We start from the raw sequence: 24,982 nt of genomic DNA, 5'->3' as shown, positions 1-24,982 counted from the left end.
ACTTTAATCTTTTCACTAAATTTAAACAAAAATATTATATATTCAGGTTAAACTCAAGAGATCCTCTAACACTAAATACTTTACTTAGAATCTTAATTTTTGCTCACAGCAAATGCAACTTAAAAGGATCAGGATAAAATGTAAAATAACTATAAACTTAATCTCACGTAATCTACAATTGTATCTTTAAAAAACAAAACAAACATTTAAAATGCTATTTATGATAGAATTTAGACCATTGGAAATTTTATGGCTATGATAGGGTATTAATATATAAAGAGATTTAGTTATTGCTTAAGTCTCTTTATTAATATAGAAAGAAATTTAGTTACTGAATCAAACAAGGACTATTTTACAAGGACACTTCATTTTAATCAAAACTTGAAACCACCAGTTAAGCCAGCTTCATCATATCCATTTTAACTGAGACGAATAATAAAAAATAAAATAGACCCTAAGCGATAGCTTGAACCACAGAAGGATCAGTTTTGACCTCCTGGAATTCTTCTGAGAAACCCATTAAGGAATTCTTCTGAGAAACCAATGCCATTACCAAAAAAGAGAAACAAAAAGAGAGAGAGAGAGATATCTAAAGAATTTTATTATGTTGAGCTGTTGTAGCGTAAGCCTTTAATGCACATTGACTCATTTTATATTTGGTAATAAATTGCTAAGTTCCAAAAAAGTGTATTTGTACTTACACACAAATATAATATTTTATCTTAATAGTTTATTGGTAGCAGAAAAGAGTCTAGGTTTTGAATCTTCTATTGACTAGCACAGATTCTTCCAAAACAGAGCACTCTGTCTGTCCCAGCTGCAACCAAATTATTTCAAAACTTAGGGGCCCTACCCATGATTCCCTCTACCATAGTTAGCAGTGGAGAAATAGTTAAGCTCATTGAACAACCTCCAGAATCAATTTTCAACTCTTTCCCCATGAAAGTATGACTAAATTTGATCAGATGAAAAGATAATATACAACCTAAATGTCCATCAACATGTGAATGGACAGAGAAGATATGGTATGCATATATTGTTAAGTCACTTCAATCGTGTCCGACTCTGCGAGACCCCATAGATGGCAGCCCACCAGGCTCCCCCATCCCTGGGATTCTCCAGGCAAGAACGCTGGAGTGGGTTGCCATTTCCTTCTCCAATGCATGAAAGTGAAAAGTGAAAGTGAAGTCGCTCAGGCATGTCTGACTCTTAGCGACCCCATGGACTGCAGCCTACCAGGTTCCTCCGTCCATAGGATTTTCCAGGCAAGAGTACTGGAGTGGGGTGCCATTGCCTTCTCCAGTGGCATGCATATATATACATACGTATGATGGACTATTACTCAGCCAAAAAATGAATGATAATGTCATTTGCAGCAACACAGATGCAACTAGAGAATCATACTAAGTGAAGAATTAATAAGTCAGAGAGACAAATACCATATGATATATCACTTATATGTTGAATTTAAAGAATTATATAAATGAAATTATTTACAAAACAGAAACAGACTCATAGACATAGAAAACAATTTTACAAATACCAAAGGAAAAGGTGGGAGGCATATATTAGGAACTTGGAGTCAATAGATACACACTGCTGCCGCTGCTGCTGCTAAGTCGCTTCAGTCGTGTCCAACTCTGGGCGACCCCATAGACGGCAGCCCACCAGGCTCCCCCATCCCTGGGATTCTCCAGGCAAGAACACTGGAGTGGGTTGCCATTTCCTTCTCCAATGCATGAAAGTGAAAAATGAAAGAGAAGTCGCTCAGTCGTGTCCAACTCCCAGCAACCCCATGGACTGCAGCCCACCAGGCTCCTCCATCCATGGGAATTTCCACACTACTATATATAAAATAGATAAACAAGGTCCTACTGTATAGCATAGGAAGCTATAATAAATATCTTGTAATAATCTACAATGGAAAAGAATACAAAAAAGAATATGTATGTATAACTGAATCACTTTTCTGCACACTTGTAAAACATTATAAATTATAGTTCAATTTTAAAAAGGTAAAACACGAACAATAATAATATCCACCTATCAGCACTAAGACCAAACTTTACTGACATCTGTCTTAACTGTCATCACGTTGGAATTAACATAAGATTAGTGTTGTACTACAATGTGCCAGTCATTGTCTTGGACCCTGAAAAGTGCTAAGAAGGAGTTCATGGCCCCCATATACTTCAGATGCTTATGCCCTAGAAGGGTAAACCTCTATTCTTTTGTTCATTCAGGAGAAATTAATTGGCCATCAAAAACTAATTGGACATTTTATTCATTGTTGAGAATTTTGTGGTGGAAATTTTCCTCACTTTTATGATGCTTACAGTCAGGTAGGGAATTAAACATAAAATGGTAACAAAAATAAATATAGTAATTCGTTTATATACAGTGAACAGTGCACTGTGAAACGTAAGGTAACAGGAAATGCTTGGCTTGAGAATCTGAGAAAGTAAAATCTGAGTTTAAGATCTCAAGGTTAATTAGTTGAAAAGAATCTTTCTATCAGAAAGGTAAATAGATAAAGGCCCTGTTTCCAGAGGAAAGATGATTGGAAAACTCAAAGAAGGACACAGTGGCAAGCATAAGAAGACATGGCTTAAGACAATGCTGCGCAGATGCGATGAAGATATCATCTGAGCCTTCCAAGAATACATTAAAGGTTTTGCTTGCTATTCACTCTTAAAAGCAATGAGAATTCACAGAAGGTTGTGAAACAGGAGAACAGCATGATATCATTTGAAATAGAGAACATCTCTCAACTAGCTGTCAAAACAGTGGGTTGAAGGATGACAAGACTCCAGTAGTGCACTGGAAAGAAAATGCCACTTTAAAATCCAGCAGTAAGTTGGAAAAGCAGATGGATCTGAAAGAAATTCAAGAGGTAAAACTGCAGGACTTAGTGACACCCTGGATATGACAGAAAGAAGGAAATGGGCTCTTGGTTTGTGCTTCCAGGGCAGAATGAATTGTGACAGTATTCCCTGTGTTAGGAACTTGTAGAGAAGGGCTGCAGTTGGAAGAGGAAGAATGTGAGTCTGATTTTGCAAATGTTGAGTCTGAATTGCTCTGGAGATACTCAAGGATGTCAGCTGAGCAGATGGACATCAGGACTGGAGTTTAAGAGACAGAAGGGACTACAAGTCTGGAAGATACAGATATACTAATAGTGTCAGAAACTGTGAGTGTGGGTTCAAAGTCCTGAGAAATCTGCATATTTACCAGATAGACAGAGGCCACTGAGCCAGTCTGATTCCAGCCTGAGGAACCCAGAGCAGTAGGGCTAAAAGCAGTAAGGATGTTAAACAGAGAAGCCAGGGAAGGAGGTAAATTGCAGAGTCAAGTGTCTGTCAGGTATCAACAGGATGAGACCTACATTACAGTTCCACAACATTGGAACCACAACAGAATTATGCATAAAGTCCCACTAGAGCACAGAAAAAGGATACTGACTTTAGAAAGAGAAAAGAGTTGATCAAAAGAAGTGATCTTTAAGCTGTGCCTGAGGAATGAATAGGAGTTTCTCAAGCAAATCAGTTCAGGGATAAAAAGGCAATGTTTAGAGAAGGTATAGCAATTTCTCAAAAAGGAAACAAAACATCTTCATTAGGCTGGGGAATATCCCCAAATCCTATTTCCTACATTCCTAGATCAGTCATTCTAGTCATTTTCAATTACCCTGCTTTTACATTCTAACAGGGAAAAGTAGGCACCCTAGCAATCTAGCCTCTGTCACAGTCCCCAAACCCACAAAATCAGAATATGGGGTGGGAGAAGAGAAAAATAATATTAACATAGCAACAGAAGTCATATACAGTCTCACACTTTTTCACTGAAATATAAGGATTTCTGATTCTGTAACAGAGTAAATATGAAGGTTTAAAGTTATAATACAAAGATCAAAGGAGAAGACCAAAAAATTGAATAGAAGACATACAAACATATGGGAACATAAAGACTAATTTTCCTTCTCTTGCATTGTCAGTAAAAGTCTTTGAGTTAGACGACCTCCGCCATCTTTCAGGTAATGAGGACAAATCTTTGAAAGAATCCACGATTGCTGAACTCCAATCTGTAGAACTAAGGTTACAATTCACATGGTGATACATTGAAGATACACTGAATGTAAAACTATAGGAAAAACGGAGCCTAGTATCAGTATTAGAATCAGCCAATCAGTTGATTGGCTGATGCATGTCAATGTATGGCAAAAAACACTACAATATTTTTTAAAGAAAAAAAATAAAGAAATAAAGACACAAACTCAAATTATGCTTACCCGCTAAATTGTTACATTTAACACAAGTTTTTATTTTGTACTTAGATGTATAAAGAATAAATATTTTGCATCCAGCAAAATTTGAAAAATTAATAGCTAGTCTCCTTCCTTTTTCCCACATTTTAACTTTCACTTAACAACTACCTATTTCTCTGTGAAACTTCAAATTGTAAGCTCTTTTATGAGAAAATCAATTTCTTTATATAGATTTTCTCCATTTACTTGCCATTTCCGGTTAAGACTGCATTAAATTGCAGGCCTGTGGCTACTCTTCACCTGCCCTCATAGTTGCCTTCAAATGGGATTTCAGGCATCACATGAGAATACATTTTGCTCTGAAATCCTTCTGCTATTTACCATCTTCCCCCATCTTGTTCAAGGGTGTTGGAGCATAAATACATTACAGATAAGGGATGATTTCACCCCACCCTGTTTTCCTAGCCTTCGGTGTTGGCTTCCTTCCGTTTTTCTGCCTCACATTCCGACAAATTCGTCGCCTTTGTCACACAATAATAAGAAGAGAATTGCAAAGAGAGACGCTGTCCTCAGACAAGTGCTGCATTTCACAGGAAGGATCCTTTCCCAGGGAAACGCAGAGAAGGAACACTTTCCTTCAGACCACCTGCACGTGGCCAAGGTAGGGAATTCAAAGGGCCTCCCCGAGGGGCGGGTCCGCAAATTCACCCGGGAGAGGGTGGGAACCCTTTTCAGGGGAGAGGCCTTCACACCGCAGAACCGCTGCAGGAGGGCCCCGGGCGGGGAGGCGCCGCGGCGGGAGAGGTGGGGACGCCCCGGGCCGCGAGATGGTACCTGCGCGGGCTCGAGCGCCCCTGCCACTGAATCCCCGATCCAGAGATGCTCGCGCAGCAGCTGCTGGTAGCTGAGGCAGTGCTTCACCGCGCAGGGCACGTTCCCCATGGCGGGGCCCGGGCAGCGCGGGGAGAGCGGAGGGAGCAGGCAGGGGGCGAGCGATGGGGCCAACGCCCAGGGATGCTCAGCTTGCGGGCGGCGGAGCGCCTCCCGCCTCCCGCCTCCCGCGCGCGCTCTGCGCACTGCGGCGGCGCCGGGCAGGACGCCGACGGGCACCTGCGCACACGCGGTCCACCCCGGGCCGAGCCGGCCAGTCTCAGCCTGGCGCGCGCGTTCCGCACTGTGCGCAGCACTCGGGACTGAGAGAGTTGGCACACACCTGCACTTACTGGCTTCTCATCTGGTTCAGACCCCACAGATAAAGCAAGGGTTAGGTCTCCACCAAAGTAGAAGCATCTGTGTTTTCCTTTGGGGAGTTGGCTCATGCCCAAGTATGATTTTCCCTGCGCAGTGTAGATGTGCCTGGCCTTGAACTCACCTGAGTTTATCTTCATGAAAATAAGCTTGACAGATGCACACTGCTATGTTTAAAACAAGGACCTACTGTATAGCACAGTAAGCTTTGCCCAATATTTTGTAATAACCTAAATGGGAAAAGAACTAGAAAAAAAGAATAGATGCCTGTATATGCGTAACTCGGCTGTCCATAGGAAACTAACAAAACGTTGTTAATCAACTATATTACTAAAATAAAAATGTTAAAATAAAGATATCGGCCATATTGGATTAAAGCCCAGTCAAATGAGCCTCCCTTTAACTTGATTACCTATATAAAACTATCTCTAGAAATAAGGTCACATTCTGAGATACCAGTTCAGGTCAGTTCAGTCGCTCAGTGGTGTCTGACTCTTTGCAGCCCTGTGGACTGCAGCACACCAGGCTTCCCTGTCCAACACCAACTCCTAGAGCCTGCTCAAACTCATGTCCATCAAGTCAGTGATGCCATTCAACCACATCATCTTCTGTCATCCCCTTCTCCTCCTGCCCTCAATCTTTCCCAGCATCAGGGTTTTTTCCAGTGAGTCAGTTCTTCGCATCAGGTGGGCAAAGTATTGGAGCTTCACCTTCAGCATCAGTCCTTCCAATGAATATTCAGGACTGATTTCCTTTAGGATGGACTGATTGGGTCTCCTTGCAGCCCAAGGGACTCTCAAGAGTCTTCTCCCACACCACAGTTCAAAAGCATCAATTCTTTGGCGCTCAGCTTTCTGTATAGTCCAACTCCCACATCCATATGCGACTACTGGAAAAACCAAAGCTTTGACTAGACGGACCTTTGTTGGCAAAGTAATGTCTCTGCCTTGTAATATGCTGTCTAGGTTTATCATAGCTTTTTTTCCAAGGAGCAAGCGTCTTTTAATTTCATGGCTGCAGTCACCATCTGCAGTGATTTTGGAGCCCCAAAAAGTAAAGTCTCTCACTATTTCCACTGTTTCCCCATCTGTTTGCTATGAAGTGATGAAACCATATGCTATGATCTTAGATTTTTGAATGTTGAGTTTTAAGCTAAATTTTTCACTCTCCTCTTTCACTTTCATCAAGAGGCTCTTCAGTTCTTCGTCACTTTCTGCCATATGGGTGGTGCCATCTGCATATCTGAGGTTATTGATATTTCTCCCAGCAATCTTGATTCCAGCTTGTACTTCATCCAGCCTGGCATTTCACATGATGTACTCTGCCTAGAAGTTAAATAAGCATGGTGACAGTATACAGCCTTGGCATACTCCTTTGCCAGTTTGGAGACAGTTTGTTGTTCCATGTCCAGTTCTAACTGTTGCTTCTTGACCTGCATACAGATTTATCAGGAGGCAGGTCAGGTGGTCTGGTATTCCCATCTCTTTCAGAATTTTCCACAGTTTATTGTGATCCACACAGTCAAAGACTTTAGCATAGTCAATAAAGCAGAAATAGATGTTTTTCTGGAACTCTCTTGCTTTTTTGATGATCCAACAGATGTTGGGAATTTGATCTCTGGTTCCTCTGCCTTTTCTAAATCCATCTTGAACATCTGGAAGTTCACAGTTCACGTACTTTTGAAGTCTGGCTTGGAGGATTTTGAGCATTACTTTGCTAGCGTATGATATGAGTGCAATTGTGAGGTAGTTTGAACATTCTTTGGCATTGCCTTTCTTTGGAACTGGAGTGAAAACTGACCTTTTCCAGTCCTGAGGCCACTGCTGAGTTTTCCAAATTTGCTGGCACATTGAGGCAGCACTTTCATAGCATCATCTTTTAGGATTTGAAATAGCTCAACTGGAATTCCATCACCTCCACTAGCTTTGTTCGTAGTGATGCTTTCTAAGGCCCACTTGACTTCACATTCCAGGATGTCTGTCTCTAGGTGAGTGATCACACCATTGTGGTTATCTGGGTCATGAAGATCTTTTTTGTGCAGTTCTTCTGAGATACCAGAAGATAGGTTTTTGACATGTGAATTTGGAAAGCGGGAACATCCTGTAACCCATGGATCCTCCACTTTTGTTGTCCTCTCTTCTCTGCCAATTGTCATTAATCTTTTCCTGAACTGTTTGAGAGCAATAATAGATATGACCTCCACCCCTCACGATGCCTTAATTCACCAGTGTGTATTTCCCCCAGACAAAGACAGTCTCTTGCATCACCACTAAACAACCCTCCAGAACAGGAAATCACCCTTGGTACAGCACTACCATCCAATCCACATATCCCATGCAAATTTCACCAACTGTCTCAATGATGTCCCATTTGGAAAAAAAAAAAAACAACTTGATTTTAAGTATTATGAGAGGAACTTGGAACTATGCTTAATATTTTTACATGCCCTGTAAAAGAAAAGAATCTGGAAAAGTATATGTATGTAAATGTATATAAACATATACATATACATATATATGGGCTTCCCTGGTGGCCCAGAGGGTAAAGAATCTACCTGCAATGCAGGAGAAACAGGTTCCATACTTGGGTCAGGAAGATCCCCTGGAGAAGGGAATGCCTACCCACTCCAATATTCTTGCCTGGAGAATTCCATGGACAGAGGAGCCTAGTGGGCTATAGTCCATGGAGTTGCAGAGTCAGACATGACTGAGAGACTAACACACACACACACACACACACACACACACATACATATGCATATATATTTGTATTATAACTCAGCCTATACATATATAATACATATGCCAAGCTTCTGTTTTTTCTTTGCTACTGTTCGCTTTGCTTCTAATGTTGTTTTCATATATTGAAAAAAAATGATGCAGATCCAGAATCTTTACATGGAAGAGTTCTTTATGTCCTTTTTTTATTTCCTTGTAAGGGCACCACCTTAGTTAATTCTGTAATGGTTTCTTTTCATATAGAATTACTATATCAATTATATCAGTCTATGGCATATGCTAAAATAAATTTCTTGGAGAGTGGAAAAATATGAATCACTTTGCTATACACCTGAAACTGACACAATGTTGTTAATCAGCTATCCTTCAATTAAAAACTTACAAAATATGAACAGTAAACATTCTAAGGCAATTTGCAAGGTTAGAACCCTTATGTGCAGCAGTGTAATAAAGAAGAAAAGATAGAAGGTAGTCGATTAGGGAAGATGTCACAGATAATTTGGCAAGTCAGTCAGCTGACAGTAAGTGGGTAATACAGGTTAAGCACTGAAATAGAGTTGCGTTGCTTAAAGAAATCCAGGGCACACAATTACTGAAGCTATAAAGGTTCAAGTCATTCAAATGAAAATTGTAAACACATCCGTGTCCTTAGAATAGGACTAGTCTTGGGTAGTGAAGGGTTGGGGAGATGGTCCTAGAACAGACCACCTCTCTTCCTACCACTCTTTCACAAGCACAAATACACCGACACACTCTAAAACTCTTCAGCATGAGTTCAGCACCTGCATTTGAATGGACAGCCATCAAGAATAGCCTCGTGTGGCCACGTGGCCTGGCCAGGAGCACCAGTCAGCCCCACTGTCTGCTGCAGCAAGCACTGTTACACATGAAAGGATTCAACGACTACTTTGCACAACATAGTATAAACACACTTAAGGAATTTAACACCCAGAATAAGCAAGTCATCATTCACGCTTCTGAGAGTGGTGAGACTTCCACTAGTAACAGAAATAAAGCAGTTAAGGACAGAACAAGGCAAAGAGTGGGAGAGGGAACTTTTGGATCCTTATTGGAACAGGACTGGAAGGGCAAAGAGGATGAAGGGAACTCTTGTCACTTTGATCAAGGTTGATTAACATGAAGAACATGATCAGAACTGCCAAAGTGAGGTCATGCAATTCTTGAAAGCCTCTAAAATTCTCTAAAGCAAAAGATTGAACTCTAATGCAAAAGACTCAAAACAGAACCACCATAAGACCAATCAACCCCACTACTGTGTATATTCCATAATTCAAAAAGACTCATGTACCCTAATGTTCATACCAGCACTATTTACAATAGCCAGGACATGGAAGCAACCTAAATTTCCATTAACAGGGAAATGGATACAGAAGATGTGGTACATATACACAATGGAATATTGTTGTTTACTTGCTAAGTTATCTTCTACCCTTTTGCGACTCCATGGACTGTAGCCCCCTAGGCTCCTTCTGTTCATGGGATTTTCCAGACAAGAATAGTGGAGTGGGTTTCCATTTCCTTCTCCAGGGGATTTTCCTGACTCGGGGATCAAACCTGCATCTCCTGCATTGGCAGGAATGTTCTTTACCACTTAGCCATGAGGGAAGCCCACAATGGAATATTACTTAGCCATTAAAAGGAATGAAGTTGTATCAATAACCTCAGATATGCAGATGACACCACCCTTATGGCAGAAAGTGAAGAGGAACTCAAAGGCCTCTTGATGAAAGTGAAAGTGGAGAGGGAAAAAGTAGGCTTAAAGCTCAATATTCAGAAAACGAAGATCATGGCATCCTGTCCCACCACTTCATGGGAAATAGATGGGGAAACAGTGTCAGACTTTATTTTTCTGGGCTCCAAAATAACTACAGATGGTGACTGCAGCCATGAAATTAAAAGACGCTTACTCCTTGGAAGAAAAGTTATGACCAACCTAGATAGCATATTCAAAAGCAGAGACATTACTTTGCCAACAAGGTTCATCTAGTCAAGGCTATGGTTTTTCCTGTGGTCATGTATGGATGTGAGAGTTGGACTGTGAAGAAAGCTGAGCACCAAAGAATTGATGCTTTTGAACTGTGATGTTGGGGAAGACTCTTGAGAGTCCCTTGGACTGCAAGGAGATCCAACCAGTCCATTCTGAAGGAGATCAGCCCTGGGATTTCTTTGGAGGGAATGATGCTAAAGCTGAAACTCCAGTACTTTGGCCACCTCATGCGAAGAGTTGACTCATTGGAAAAGACCCTGCTGCTGGGAGTTATTGGGGGCAGGAGAAGAAGGGGATGACAGAGGATGAGATGGCTGGATGGCATCAGTGACTCGATGGACGTGAGTCTGAGTGAACTCCGGGAGTTGGTGATGGACAGGGAGGCCTGGCGTGCTGCGATTCATGGGGTCACAAAGAGTCGGACACGACTGAGCAACTGATCTGACCTGATCTGGGTCATTTGTGGAGATGTGGATGGATCTAGAAACTGTCATATATAGTGAAGTGTCAGAAAGAGAAAAACAAATATCATATATTAACATAGATCTGTATAATCTAGAAAAATGGTACAGGTGATCTTATTTGCAAGGTGGAGGTGGAGACACAGATATAGAGAACAAACGTGGGTGAAGGGGGAGTGGGAGAGATCGGGAGACTGAGGGTGACAATGTATACTACTCATACAGCTACTAAGAATAGTAACAATAAATAAAACTCTAATGCACCCCAAATTCCAATTATTATTTATTTGAATATGCTTATTTTAGAGGTCTATATTCATAGGTCTAAATATCTTTGATAATTTGCTTCAGCCGAGCTAAGCTGTTATTTTTCCAACACAGTTGAAATGCAGCTTATAAGTTATATCAATGCCTAACACGTTTTTTCTGTAATTCTATAACAGGAAAAATAGTACTTGAAAGAACTTAAAAGGACCCAATTTGAACAACAGTACTTAGACAAGGCAACTTTTACCATGGAGTCAGTTGTTCAGAATTTGAAAAAGCTTTGACAGTTAATATTGAAATCTAAAGTCTTGGAGTATGACCTCTGAGATAAGTCAAATATTGTATGATCCTCTACTAGTAGGAAAAAGAACATCTAGAAATAAACTTGTAATACTTAATAGTATTCTAAATGGGGAAGATTTTTAGACAAATTCATATCTCAATTAGTTCACCATAGGAATCTAGGGTTTTTTAGACAGGGAAACCATATAAATATGAAAATACTGAATACAGTTTTATTTTTATGTACTTCATGTGGAAAATGCTATAATCACAAAAAAAATGAAATTATGATTCCTGTAAATACCCAAACTGTTAGCAATAAGGATGAAATAAAGACCATCATAAGAACGTTTTATCTCACGTATAAAAGAGAGTGAAAATACATGCACTTTTGGTGGACAGTAATTTGATGTTAAATGTAATCATGAATGCTTAAAATTTATAAATTTAAAAAGCTTCAACTTATAAATTTAAACAGTTAATATTAGTGTACACATTCCCAGTTTCTATGATTAAAATGAAAATCCTCAATATGTACCACTACTAATGCAAATCTAAGAAGTCCTATGGAAAATAATAACATGTATATATCCATACATATCTTTTCATATTCATTTCCATTATGGTTTATTACAAGATACTGAGCATAGTACCCTGTGCTATACAGTAGGATCTTGTTGTTTGTCTGTTTGATGCATAGTAATAAAGAAAGTGAAAGTGAAGTCACTCAGTCATGTCTGACTCTTTGTGACCCCATGGACTATAGTCTACCAGGCTCCTTCGTCCATGGGATTTTCCAGGCAAGAATACTGGAGTGGGTTGCCATTTCCTTCTCCAGGAGATCTTCCCAACCCAGGGATTGAACCCGGGTCTCCCACATTGTCGGCAGACGCTTTACCATCTGAGCCACCAGGGAAGTCCCTGCATAGTTATATGTACCTCTTAATTCCAAACTCCTAATTTATCCCTGCCCCCCTTTCCCCTTTGAACCATAAATTTAATTTCTGTGTCTCTGGGTCTGCTTCTGTTTTGTAAATAAGTTCATTTGTATCATATTTTAGATTCCACATGATAAGTGATATCATCTGATATTTGTCTTTCTCCGTCTTACTTCGCTTAGTGTGACCATCTCTAACTCCATCCATGTTGTTGCGAATGGCATGTTCCATGCAAAATCATTTAAGTTTGCCTGCCTCTCCTGAATTACTCTTGACTCTCTTCTCTCCTTAACCTCCTATCCCAAATTTCATCTGTCAACCAGAGAAGTCAGTTAACATCTTGGACCCACCCATCCATTGTCTCTCTCTGTTCTACTGACTTCCCCCACTCTCTTTCTCTTGGAAAGCATCATCATTGTACAGTGGCAGAGCCTATGTGCTGGTTTTAGATTCCCCGTGATGACAGCCTGGCTCCACCAGATACCAAATGAGTGGCCTTCACAAGTCCTTTAGTCTCTTTTTCTTTATCTGTCAGAGAATGATGATTAAAATTTCCTACCTGACAGTGCTGTTGTAAAGATAAAACCAGCTGCTGCTGCTGCTAAGTCACTTCAGTCATGTCCAACTCTGAGCGACCCCATAGATGGCAGCCCACCAGGCTCCCCCATCCCTGGGATTCTCCAGGCAAGAACACTGGAGTGGGTTGCCATTTCCTTTTCCAATGCATGACAGTGAAAAGTGAAAGTGAAGTCGCTCAGTCATATCTGGCACTTAGCAACCCCATGGACTGCAGCCTACCAGGCTCCTCTATCCATGGGATTTTCCAGGCAAGAGTACTGGAGTGGGGTGCCATTGCCTTCTCTGTAAAACCAGCTAGAACATATGAAATGCTCAACACAAGGTCTCTGTTACATAATAGGCACCCACTGAATGTTAGCTATTATTACTACTGTAGCTGGTTTTCTGTTTTATTTTACATTCACAATCTACCCTCCACAGCGTAAGAAATTTTTGAAATACATATCTAGTCAGTACTTTTAAGCTTAAAACACTTAGAGATTTCTCATACCTATTGAAGAGAAGTCGTTTCTTAAAATTATGTACTTACTTGTTCTAGATGAGATTTTTAGGTACCTAACAGTCTTAACAATAGTCTTCACTCCTGCCCATTTTGTAAACTCATTTTTCACTCCAGAAATATCAAATTATGTATAATTCCCCAAGTTTTAAACTCTCCCATGCTCCCTTATTATTCCAATCTCATTATTAAAAATAGACATTTTGGGAAATGCAGAAGACGCATAAAGATAAACCACCCATCATTCTAAAGCCAGAAATATTTTAATAAATTTTCCTTTAGAGAAAAAAATTTATTACTATTTTCTATCTATGCTTTTTATTTTACTCTTTTCATTTAACATTGATTTAAATTCTTTAAAACTAGGGTTCTAACGGTTATACTATATATATGTATATATATATATATATAAGTCATATTTTCAATAATCTTCTAGAGTATAGGCTTTTAATTATTTTTTAAAGGGAAGATCAACAGCTATAATGTGATCTTGTTAATGTTTATATAATTAATTGTCTAATTAATCTTCCAAAAATATGACAGTGAAAATCTTCTCCTACAGAAATTGTATTTCTGTTAATTTCATTCATATTTTTAACATAGAATGTGTATCCTTGGTTAGTGGTTTGCTTGGTATAAGCTTATCTTCAGTGAAAGATTTTTGGGTTCTTTGGTTGTTTTTTGCTATATCGGGGTCAGGGAGTTTCTATGGGAATCATCTTTGGATTATGGTAATACCACTAAATGGGAAATAGATGGGGAAACCATGGAAACAGTGGCTGACTTTATTTTTTGGGCTCCAAAATCACTGCAGATGGTGATTACAGCCATGAAATTAAAAGACACTTACTCCTTGGAAGGAAAGTTATGACCAACGTAGATAGCATATTCAAAAGCAGAGACATTACTTTGCCAACAAAGGTCTGTCTAGTCAAGGCTATGGTTTTTCCAGTGGTCATGTATGGATGTGAGAGTTGGACTGTGAAGAAAGCTGAGCACCAAAGAATTGATGTTTTTGAACAACTGTGGTGTTGGAGAAGACTCTTGAGAGTCCCTAGGACTGCAAGGAGGTCCAACCAGTCCATCCTAAAGGAGATCATTCCTGGGTTTTCATTGGAAGGACTGATGCTAAAGCTGAAACTCCAATACTTTGGCTACCTCATGCGAAGAGTTGACTCATTGCAAAAGACCCTGATGCTGGGAAGGATTGGGGGCAGGAGAAGAAGGGGATGACAGAGGATGAGATGGCTGGATGGCATCACCGACTCGATAGACATGAGTTTGAGTGAACTCTGGGAGTTGGTGATGGACAGGGAGGCATGGTGTGCTGCAATTCATGGAGTTGCAAAGAGTCAGACACGACTGAGCAACTGAACTGAACTAAAGAATGGTTTCAAGTTTGCTTAGCCAGAATTTCTAATGAGTTTAGTTTGACAGCTCTAGGATTTATTTGTTTTGCTAACCCCTTAGCTTGGGCTATAACAGGATGAAAGTGTTAATCTCTCGGTCTTGTCTGACTCTTTGCAACCCCATGGACTGTAGCCCGCCAGGCTCCTCTGTCCATGGAATTATCCAGGCAAGAATACTGGAGTGGGTTGCCATTCCCCTCTCCAGGGGAATCTTCCCAACCCAGGGATCGAACCCATGTTGCCTGCATTGGAGGAGGATTCTTTACATCTGCGTTACCAGGGAAGCCCATAATAAATCTAACCTAAAACTATACACAGTATAGCTTCACTTCAGTGTTTTTGCAGGGGTTTACTTTCTCACTCACAGAACTCAGGTGAAGTTTTTCCATCTCCCATACATGGAACAGCCTTGAGAGACCCAGTGGTTTATGATCTTGGCTCAATTAGCTCCCTTTCCTCAGATGCCATTTGGTTTAGGCTTCCTGAGTGGCTCAGATGGTAAAGAATCTTCCTGTAATGCAGGTTTGATCCCTGGATCAGGAAGATCCCCTGGAGAAGAGAATGGCAACCTACTCCAGTACTCTTGCCTGGAGAATTCCACGGACAGAGGAGCCTGGTGAGCTACAGTCCATGGGGTCACAAAGAGTCGTACACGACTGAGTGACTAACACTTTCACTTTCTCAAGTGATTAAAACCCTAGCCTCTGGCTAAAAGGGCCTGTGTCCTCTTGTGAACCTCTTGGCAATATTAAGTTCCTGGATATGTCCTTGATATCATTGTTGAGAGGAGGGAGAGGCATATCTCACTTCAGTTTAGTCCTGCATATTTATCAGAATTCTAACTTGAAATATTTCTATGATTAGTGTTTGCACATAATGTTCAATACATTCTGGAATTCCTTTACTCTTCAGGAAAGTAAAGATAGGAATCAAGAGATGCTGAACTGAAAGAGAACATTCAGCTTATCTCAGAGCCTGAGCATCTTACAATACAGTTCTGACACCTTGACGAATTCACAAGAGAGAAAACTAAACCACAGCTACATTCTCCCGTCTTTTCCCTATCTCTTCTCTACATAAAGTAACAACAGTGAATTACAGAGTTGTGCATTGCTTATCTATATCCTAAGAAAAGGCTTTTAAAAACAGTGGCAAGTCCTTGGGAGAGAAAGGTCCAGTTAGAATGGGCTATTGTGTGAGTCTCTTTGGTACCAAAGACAGCTATTTAAAGGTCTCTAAGAGAACAGGATACATAAAATTAAAATCAAATTTGTAGTAACAATAGATGCAAATCGGCATGTAGCCAAGGTACCTACCAGGCGGGGATCAAAGACACATATGGAGAGTTTCAAGCAATGATGCCATGGAACTTTGGCAAACATCTTGAGAGTAATATGCTCCAGCCTCAAACAATAAAAAGGAAAGAATGAAAACATCTTGGTTACCGATATTGGATGATACCTAAGGGGAAGCAAAGCTTTCATCATCTCAGTTTTAATGCGAAAAATTTAAATAACTTCTCACATATGTTATGTCTGGCTGATGTAAATTGATGGGAAGGATAACAGAGTGTTTAAAAACATTCTTGGTCACTAAAATCAAAGTTCCATTAACAATAGCATTGTTCTGAAATAGTGCATTCTTTTGAGAATATGTAATGTGATCTATTTTACCAAAATAGCACCCCACCCCAGGTGATGGATACCTAGCATTAGATACAGAAATCAGAACAAAGCTGCAAACCACATTTGCCCTGATGTAGAAGTCTATTTATTCTTTCACTGATTCAAAAGGATCCCAAAGCATTAGCTTTGCCAACTGTATTGGAAAATAAAAGATACAGACATCGACAGCTCATTAACAACTCATAATATGAGTTGGTTAGATGGCCGAAGTGCACACAATTTTTGCCAAAAGATATAAAGTGTCTTCTTATTACACTACCTACAAACTCAGACTCTATTTGAAAAATGTTTATATCAAATCAGTTGATATATTCTGATGGTTATAGTAGATGTGACCTTAATGGGTCGCTTATATTAATTCTTCTCCATGGACGGTATCATCATTGGAATCTGTATCAAGTACTACTGAATTAAAAGCATCATTACCAGTACAAAACAATGGATTAAGGTACAAAGCACTTGGCATTTTGCTTTGCACATAGTATGTGCTCAGTGAATCTTAGCTTTCTTTTCTCTCTTCACAAATCAAATCATTCCACTGTTAAGAATGGATATATGATGAGGAAATCTGTTAAACTCAAATTTAATGACTTCTATAGAGTATTAGTTCAATTCACTAAAGAGGTTTTATTTTTGATATTCAATAACTAATGGGAAAATAAACATGAACAGATATATACCATATGCCTTCTTGACTTTAAAGATCTTGTGTTCTAGTGGCAATGTCTGGGGAAAACTAATTATAAACATTATTAGGTGTAGCAGATGTATCTTCATCAGTGGAATGCAAGAAATTAAATTCCAAAGTTGAAAAATCTGAATAAGAAAACATTATTTATGGCAGAATTTGCATATTTATCAAATGTTTATTGAGTAATTAATTGCATAATAAACATAGGGCATTAAATACTGTGTGGAAAGTAATAATGAACCAGGAAGTTTGCAACACAGAAAATTTCTAATTTAACAGTGAAATGTGATGCCACTCAAATATCTACAATGAGCAATATGTTAGTAAGTGCCCAGTGATAATACTTGGTTTTTCCATAAGATGGTACAGAAACCCGAACAATCTTTTTGGCCAACCCAATATAAGCTGAGAACCATCGAAGCAAAGGGAATCAACTCCAAGTTCAGTTAGGAAAATAAGCAAAGACATTAGGAAGGAGGCACCTGTGAAGGGGTTGGGCAAGGAGAGCCTGTTATGCAGGAAGGAAGCGAGGGAAGGAAGAGATACATTCACATCGGCTGATAATGGGCTAACAGGCTGCCTTACCACCAAGACCTGCTTTACCATCAAAACGTGCAAATAACCTTCAAATGAAAATCTTCATTAAAGTACCTGATTTAATAATCTTCTATATATCTGTGATTATTTCACTGGGCTATTGTAAATAAAAGCATCATTTCTAATTTTGTCACAGATGAGCATAAGCACCTAAATCCATCAGAAGTGCTAAAGGTATTAACAAAGTATTCATCTTGCAAGTCAGACTTTTATATACAGCTGTAGATTTTTTACGTGTGTCATCTCTGTTCTCCATGGGCAGGAGAGCAGAGATCATAACTGCAAAATGACTGGAACTTTGAAGCACTTTGCTGGGTATTTTAACTCAGTGCATGAATTATTCCCATTTAACAGGTGAAGAAACTGAGGCTCAGAGACCTTGAACAACTAAGCCAAAGTAGAAGAGTAAGTCTCAGAAATGGACTCAAATTTGTGTCTGTCAAAGCCATTCACACACAATCATGTGTTCCTCAGAACATCTTTTAGACACCAAAACCCACGCTCCAAGAGGATAAATTGTTTCCAAGGGAGGTTTTTTAGAGCAAAAACTTGAACTCAGCCTTCTATCTCTGCATTCCAGAAGAATTCTACAACATAAGGAAGACCTAATCTCTTCTTTGGAACCCACAGACCTTTGCGGGTTTGACATTAAAAATACTGTCCATGGGATTGATACAGGAATAAAGAACTCTCTTAATTTTAGCAGCCATACATGCTCTACCATATTGGAGAGGGTAAGACTCAACTCCAGGTCTTCTAAGAAAATTTGCAGATGGGTAGTTCATCTTCACCCCACTCCAGTACTCTTGCCTGGAAAATCCCATGGACGGGGGAGCTGGCAGGCTGCAGTCCATGGGGTCTCTAAGAGTCGGACGTGACTGAGCGACTTCATTTTCACTTTTCACTTTCATGCATTGGAGAAGGAAATGGCAACCCACTCCAGTGTTCTTGCCTGGAGAATCCCAGGGACGGGGGAGCCTGGCAGGCTGCCGTCTATGGGGTCACACAGAGTCAGACACAACTGAAGCGACTTAGCAGCAGCAGCAGCAGTTCAACTTCCTAATCATGCATGGTGGTGGGATTCCTCTTTTTATAGGCCAGTCAAACCATGGACTTTCATGGCTATAAGTTTATCAAAACATATGTATATATGATGGGAATTTTGATTTTCAAGTTTCTGGTCATGTATTTATTCTTTTCAATTTTTTCCCTCTGTAACCTAACATACTTATTAGTATATATCCCACATATCATATGCTGCTTGTTTTTTCCCTGAACTAATTTTTATTCTACCACTTAGAGAAGTTTTTCCATCAAGGAAAAAGTAGTTGCTTTGCCAACAGTTTCCCAGAGTTCTCTTGAAAGTCCAGATCTCTGTAGAATTCGCAACTGATTGGATAATGGAGGCCCTTTCTTACTAAAATGCCATCATTCCAACTACATTTTCATTGAAAATGATAAGGGCAGAACATCGTAAGAATGCTTTAATAACTGACATTATTCAATACCTTAAATTTTTCGAGCCTTAAATCTCCACTAAATTCACAAATGCAAATGCATCAATATGAATCATATGAGTTTTCAAGGCAATAATCTATAGTTATTTTGTAATCCAATATTAATTTTACAACATTCAAAAACTCATATGTGGTATTTGTATAACTTTTCACTTGTTCATTTAAAGTTCAAAGTTAACTAAAATGTTATAAACCTGCTCCAGAAACCTTGATGGGTAACAATACAAGAACCCTAAAATCATGTTCCTGGGATTTTCCTCTTCCCAACCAATTTTCTTCCAATGCCTCTCTTTTACCTTCTTACTCTGTGTTGTGGGAACTCATTTGCTACCTTATTTACCCTATTATTTTCTCAGAAACGTTTTCCTACCCTATGATTATATATTCATGGAGATTTCTGATTCTTGGTAATCTGTAGTTTGCATACAGGTGCTTAGAAGATAGAGAGTTAACGTTATGATTAATCGGCATTATTTACAACATTTTGAAAGGTTTGTTGATCTTTAAACTTCACTTTCAGCAATAGAATAACTTAAACTGGTGTTTCTCAACCTCAGCCCTTCTGATATTTGGAGCCTAGAGTCTTGATCGTGGGGGGCTATCCTAGGTCTTGTAGGAATTTTAGAAGAATCCCTGGCTTCTACCGACCAGATGCCAGTAGTCTCCACTAACTCATGACAACCAAAATTACCTCCAGAGACTGCCGTGTGTTCCCTAGGAAGCAAGTCAATACTTGTCGAGAACCACCGGTTGAAATAATGAGAATGATGATAACAAGACCTTATCACATGCCGGGAACTATTTTAAATCCTTTAAGTGCACATTATCTAATTCTCAGAAAGTTTCTGTGGTTCCCAGGTTCAGATGAGGCAGCTTGAGCACAGAGAAGTTACTAAGTCACTTAGCATCACGTGGCTGGTGAGTCAGACAGCTGGGATTCAAGCCATGGTACTTGGCGTCTGTATTTTTAATTGTCAGCCCTACAGCTGTTTTGCTGAAATCACACAAGCAAGAATGAACTCCATCAAAGACATAGATCATTTTGAGTTTAAATTCTTCTCCATGATGGCCAACATTTAAACGCTGGAAAATAGACTTCCTGCAAATTCAAAATCTTTCCAGATAGATAGGTTCCCTTATTCTCTTATTTCACAGAGCTTGTGAAATTCTATCAAAGATAAGATTTTCCAGGCAGAGATTTTCCAGCTCAGGGAAAGCAATGAGATTCCTGGGCTCAAATCCTGACGAAACCATGGTTATGACTATCATAAGGCTGCTTACATGTTTTATTATTTTATAGCATCATTTGCAGAGAAGGCAATGGCACCCCACTCCAGTACTCTTGCCTGGAAAATCCCATGGACGGAGGAGCCTGGAAGACTGCAGTCCATGGGGTCGCTGAGGGTCAGACACGACTGAGCGACTTCACTTTCACTTTTCACTTCATGCATTGGAGAAGGAAATGGCAACCCACTCCAGTGTTCTTGCCTGGAGAATCCCAGGGACAGGGGAGCCTGGTGGGCTGCCGTCTATGGGGTCGCACAGAGTCGGACACGACTGAAGTGACTTAGCAGCAGCATCATTTGAGTAGTGAGGGTCCTTTTATGTTTAATTAGTTTAGAAGAAAATTAAATTACCTTATAGCATTTATCCTATGTCCCTTAACATTCAAATATCATTTTTATCTTACATATAGTATTTGTACTGTGAATAACAGCCAGCAAAAATTAAATTTCTTTGTCCACCTCTGCATCTGTGTGTGGCAGACATGCTATTTTCTCACAAAATAAAAACTATCATACAACATAATTCACAAAGATTTTGCCTTTGTAAATATCTTCATAAAATGTACTTTCTCTCTTGCTCTAAAAGCTTCTTTTAATTTGTTCCAGGCTGGCTATAAATTGTCTAAAAGAATGTAGTGTGATAAGCAAAGTTTTACATCTAATTAAGCACAATTAATTCATGTAATATTAAATACATGGAGGGCTTCACTGGTGGTTGAGTGGTAAAGAATCTGCCTGCCAGTGCAGGTGACATGGGTTCTGTCTCTGGGTTGGGAAGATCTCCTGGAGAAGGAAATGGCAACTCACTCCAGTATTCTTACCTGGGAAATTGCATGGACAGAGGAGCCTGGCAGACTACTGCCCAAGGAGCTGCAAAAGAGTAGAACATGACTTAGCGACTAAATAACAAAAACAACAAATACACGCTGTGTATTATGGCCTTTCAAGCTTCTAGAAAAGTTGATTGAAGTAATAATAATGGCCTATACTTATATTTATTGATTATCTGTGTCATGCACTATCTTAGCAGTTCTTCAAAGGCTCATTTCATCCTTATAATAATTCCTTTTAGGGAGGTACATTTAATGTCCCTATTTTGGAATAAAAAATTGAAACCACAAAGAGATTACGGAACGTGGTCAAAATCAAATAGGTAGGAACCATTCAGCTGGTTTATAAACCCAAGTAATTTGGCACCAAAACTGTGCTGGTATCATTTATGTATACTAATCTTCTAAAGAGGGGGAATTATCACCACATATAATATTATTCATCACTGTAGTAGGTAGATAAATGAATTGAATTAGAAAATCTATCTTCCACTGACACACGAGGAAAATATACTTGGTGCCTTAAAACCTGTATCATTTGTGCAATTCTTGGCAGTCTTATGAAGAAATGAATGAATAATTACAAAAATGGCTTTAAATCTGAGGATTCAAAGCTCTTCCGTAGGCAGTTCACCTATTTTCCTTTTTCCTTCCTATTAGCTCAAATATCTGAGTCCTCTGTACCTCTAACACCCCATGTGTCAGTGAGACCAACTTTCCCGCTTTGCTTCATTCAGTCCTGGGTTATCTTTGTCCCGGTGTCTTTTACTATTTTGAATTCCTTGAATTTCTCACATTTAACAAAAACCTTTATTTAATAATTGTATTAAAATAAGTCAGTTTGAGTTAAGTCAATCTCCTCCATGTCCTTCCAGCTTCTGCCACAATCTTGTCTTGCTGTGCCGGAGACATTTGTTCTGAGAATGAAGTTCTCACTGTAACGCGTGGTTAAATCTGTAAAATGACTGGCCACAAACCTCTTTATTTGATCTTTTCCAAATGCAACAGATAACGACTATCTCCCTTTCGAAGGAGCATGTGGAATGCCAGCTGATAAAATAAAATGTGCTTTTTGTGAGAAGCAGCTATGGACAGCTGATCCCCTCTGGTCCCGTGTGATGGTGAAAGAAGAAATCTACCATTCTCCCAAATCATCCCACCCTCTCCCTCTCCCACAGAGTCCACAAAACTGTTCTATACATCAGTGTCTCTTGTGCTGTCTCATATACAGGGTTATCGTTACCATCTTTCTAAATTCCATATATATGCGTTAGTATACTGTATTGGTGTTTTTCTTTCTGGCTTACTTCACTCGGTATAATAGGCTCCAGTTTCATCCACCTCATTAGAACCGATTCAAATGTATAGGGATGGTATGGGGAGGGAGGAGGGAGAAGGGTTCAGGATGGGGAACACATGTATATCTGTGGCAGATTCATGTTGATATATGGCAAAACCAATACAATATTGTAAAGTTAAAAAATAAAATAAAAGAAGATATCTACCCATCTGCGCTTTTTGGTCCCTTGATCTTGGCAGTCAGTTAGTTGTCCCGTGAACCCTTCCTACTTCTGTGAGATGCTTGAAGCTGTCAGGATATCAGTTATATGGGTCAGAGGGAAATCCTGAAAAGTATAGGTTATCCAGGGAATGGAGGCTGGGCAGCCCTCCTTTGGGGTATAAAAAGTAGTGAACAATAGATGCTGTGGGAGTTTTAAAAATGTATTGTACAATGTAAATCTATAGCTGCTTATATGTATAGTTGTTTTATCTAGACTAAGAGTTTTCGTCCTGAAATAAAATCTTTAGATAGCAATTGCATAAGAAAATAGAAGCATGCATTTAAAGTAGTGTGCTGAATTTCCATTTCTCACGCAAGTAGTGATGTGCTTGTAATGTGAACACAGTGTGTTTCAGTATTTACCATTTCGTGATGAAGACTGTACTGGCCACATGAAAATCAGCAGATATAAATCAACAATCCAAGCACCAACATTTTAAGAAGACAATACCCAAAGACAACATTTAAACACACCTAAGTGTAGAAGTGGAATATGTATCAATCTCTAAAGCATGCTTTTTTTTCATTCAGGTAAATTCCTATTTAAGATTAGTCTTGCCTATTTACATTCTGAGACTTTTTTTTGTATTTGTGTGTGTGTATTCGCACATGTGGATACTAAAGAGAGGGCTGTTAATATGTTCACCCCGTGGAGAAGAGAACTTGTAAGAGATGCCTTACATTATGACATTGTCTTCAGAGATTTTCAAACAGAAAAACAACTCAGCTATTACAGAAAAAAGTCTGATTTTGATTTTCATCTGATAAAGCTATATTCTACCAAGACAAAAGATCTGACTTTACTGTGAATGCTATTGGAATCAAAAGTTCAACGTTGAAGACACAATTTTTTTCTTGCTATGATAATAAAAATAAAAATTTTGGCAGAGCACAACAGTACAGTAAAAGCTAGGTTCTTTCTAAAGAACACATGGAGAAAAAATGTGCTTGGGATTAGCTGTGAAGCACAAACAATTCATGAATGGTCAAACTGGGGAACTATTCTACTAACCATAACTGAAAATATAGAAGTCAAAGTTTACACATAGGAGAAAATATACCAATGGACCATAATTTTCTCAATGAAGTGATTTAAAACCAAAAAGATACTACAGCTTAATGATATAACAATTCTTCATTGATTATCTTTGATCTGATTTTAAAAAATTAGAACCTTTGTGAACAACTCTGTAAATCAATGTCAATCTCTAGTATATATAGAATGTTTTTGTAAAACATTTCTCTAAATTGTGATAGCATTTTGTTCAAAAAAAAGTTGGAAATCTTTAACACATATGTTCAATTAAAAGACTGCCCAAGACTTCAACTTTTGAAAATTTTAGAAAATTGCAATTATAGAAAAGAAAGCTCACAAAGATAATTCTTTAATATTTATCTTTAAGCTAAATGTGAAAGTTAAATGATATATAAGATTTAAGTCCAAAATTGAGTTTTGTGATAACTTGAATTTGGGGAAGAATCTTGTGATAAAATTCTTATGCTTTCCTGGATAAATTCATATTTTGTGTGGGTATTAAATGAAAAGGTTTATACTTTCCCAAAAATTATTCAACAAAATAAATACTGAATATCATGCGGATATTGGTATTGAAAAATAGATAATGAACTTGAACAGAATAACATTCATAAAGAAAACTTGCTTGATGAGTTTTATCTTGCAAATTTTTGTCAGAATAAAAGTATTCTGAATGCAGTTTAAAAGGCATGACTTTAGTAGGTTAAAATATTTTAACATTTGAGTAAGACAAAGGAATTAGGAATACCTTCTATTTGAAAGATCTTTTTCAGTGCTTAACAGGCCAAAACTGTATTAAAAAATATGTTCTCAATTTAAAATATATAATTACTCATTGAGAAGATTCCAGTAAATAGGTAAACTATCTAGTTTATTAAATAAAATATATAACTTTGGAAATAAATGTAGAAATATTTTGGAAGATTTTTGCTATTAAATCCAAATTTTAAAAATATGAAATATATACATTTTGGAAAATATCAGTGATGTGCTATTAAAGAAAGATGTGATTAACAAATTGATTAAGTTCATGATTAAATGTAGTGCTTAGATTTTTTCTCTAAATGGTCAGGAAATTACTACAAC

At 38.7% G+C, this 24,982-nt stretch overlaps 1 protein-coding gene and 1 long non-coding RNA gene across 4 annotated transcripts in view; one reads left to right on the top strand and one right to left on the bottom strand.

The window, feature by feature from the left end:
- Positions 1-5,332, bottom strand: part of HMGCLL1 (3-hydroxymethyl-3-methylglutaryl-CoA lyase like 1) — a 199,707-nt gene extending 194,375 nt beyond the window's left edge. The window contains exon 1 of one of the 3 annotated variants that reach the window (NM_001191193.1): positions 5,099-5,332. In NM_001191193.1, the coding sequence (NP_001178122.1) occupies positions 5,099-5,206 (108 nt within the window). In that variant the 5' untranslated portion in view covers positions 5,207-5,332. The remainder of the gene's footprint in view (positions 1-5,098) is intronic. The other 2 variants (XM_005223257.5, XM_005223258.4) reach the window with 2 other exon arrangements.
- Positions 1-24,982, top strand: part of LOC132343593 (uncharacterized) — a 43,625-nt gene that overhangs the window by 849 nt on the left and 17,794 nt on the right. The window contains exon 2 of the long non-coding RNA XR_009492496.1: positions 4,730-4,925. This is a non-coding gene — a long non-coding RNA (uncharacterized lncRNA). The remainder of the gene's footprint in view (positions 1-4,729; positions 4,926-24,982) is intronic.

The sequence above is a fragment of the Bos taurus genome, chromosome 23 (genome assembly GCF_002263795.3).
Source record: "Bos taurus isolate L1 Dominette 01449 registration number 42190680 breed Hereford chromosome 23, ARS-UCD2.0, whole genome shotgun sequence".
Taxonomy (NCBI): domain Eukaryota; kingdom Metazoa; phylum Chordata; class Mammalia; order Artiodactyla; family Bovidae; genus Bos; species Bos taurus.
This window is presented reverse-complemented; position numbering and strand designations above follow the sequence as displayed.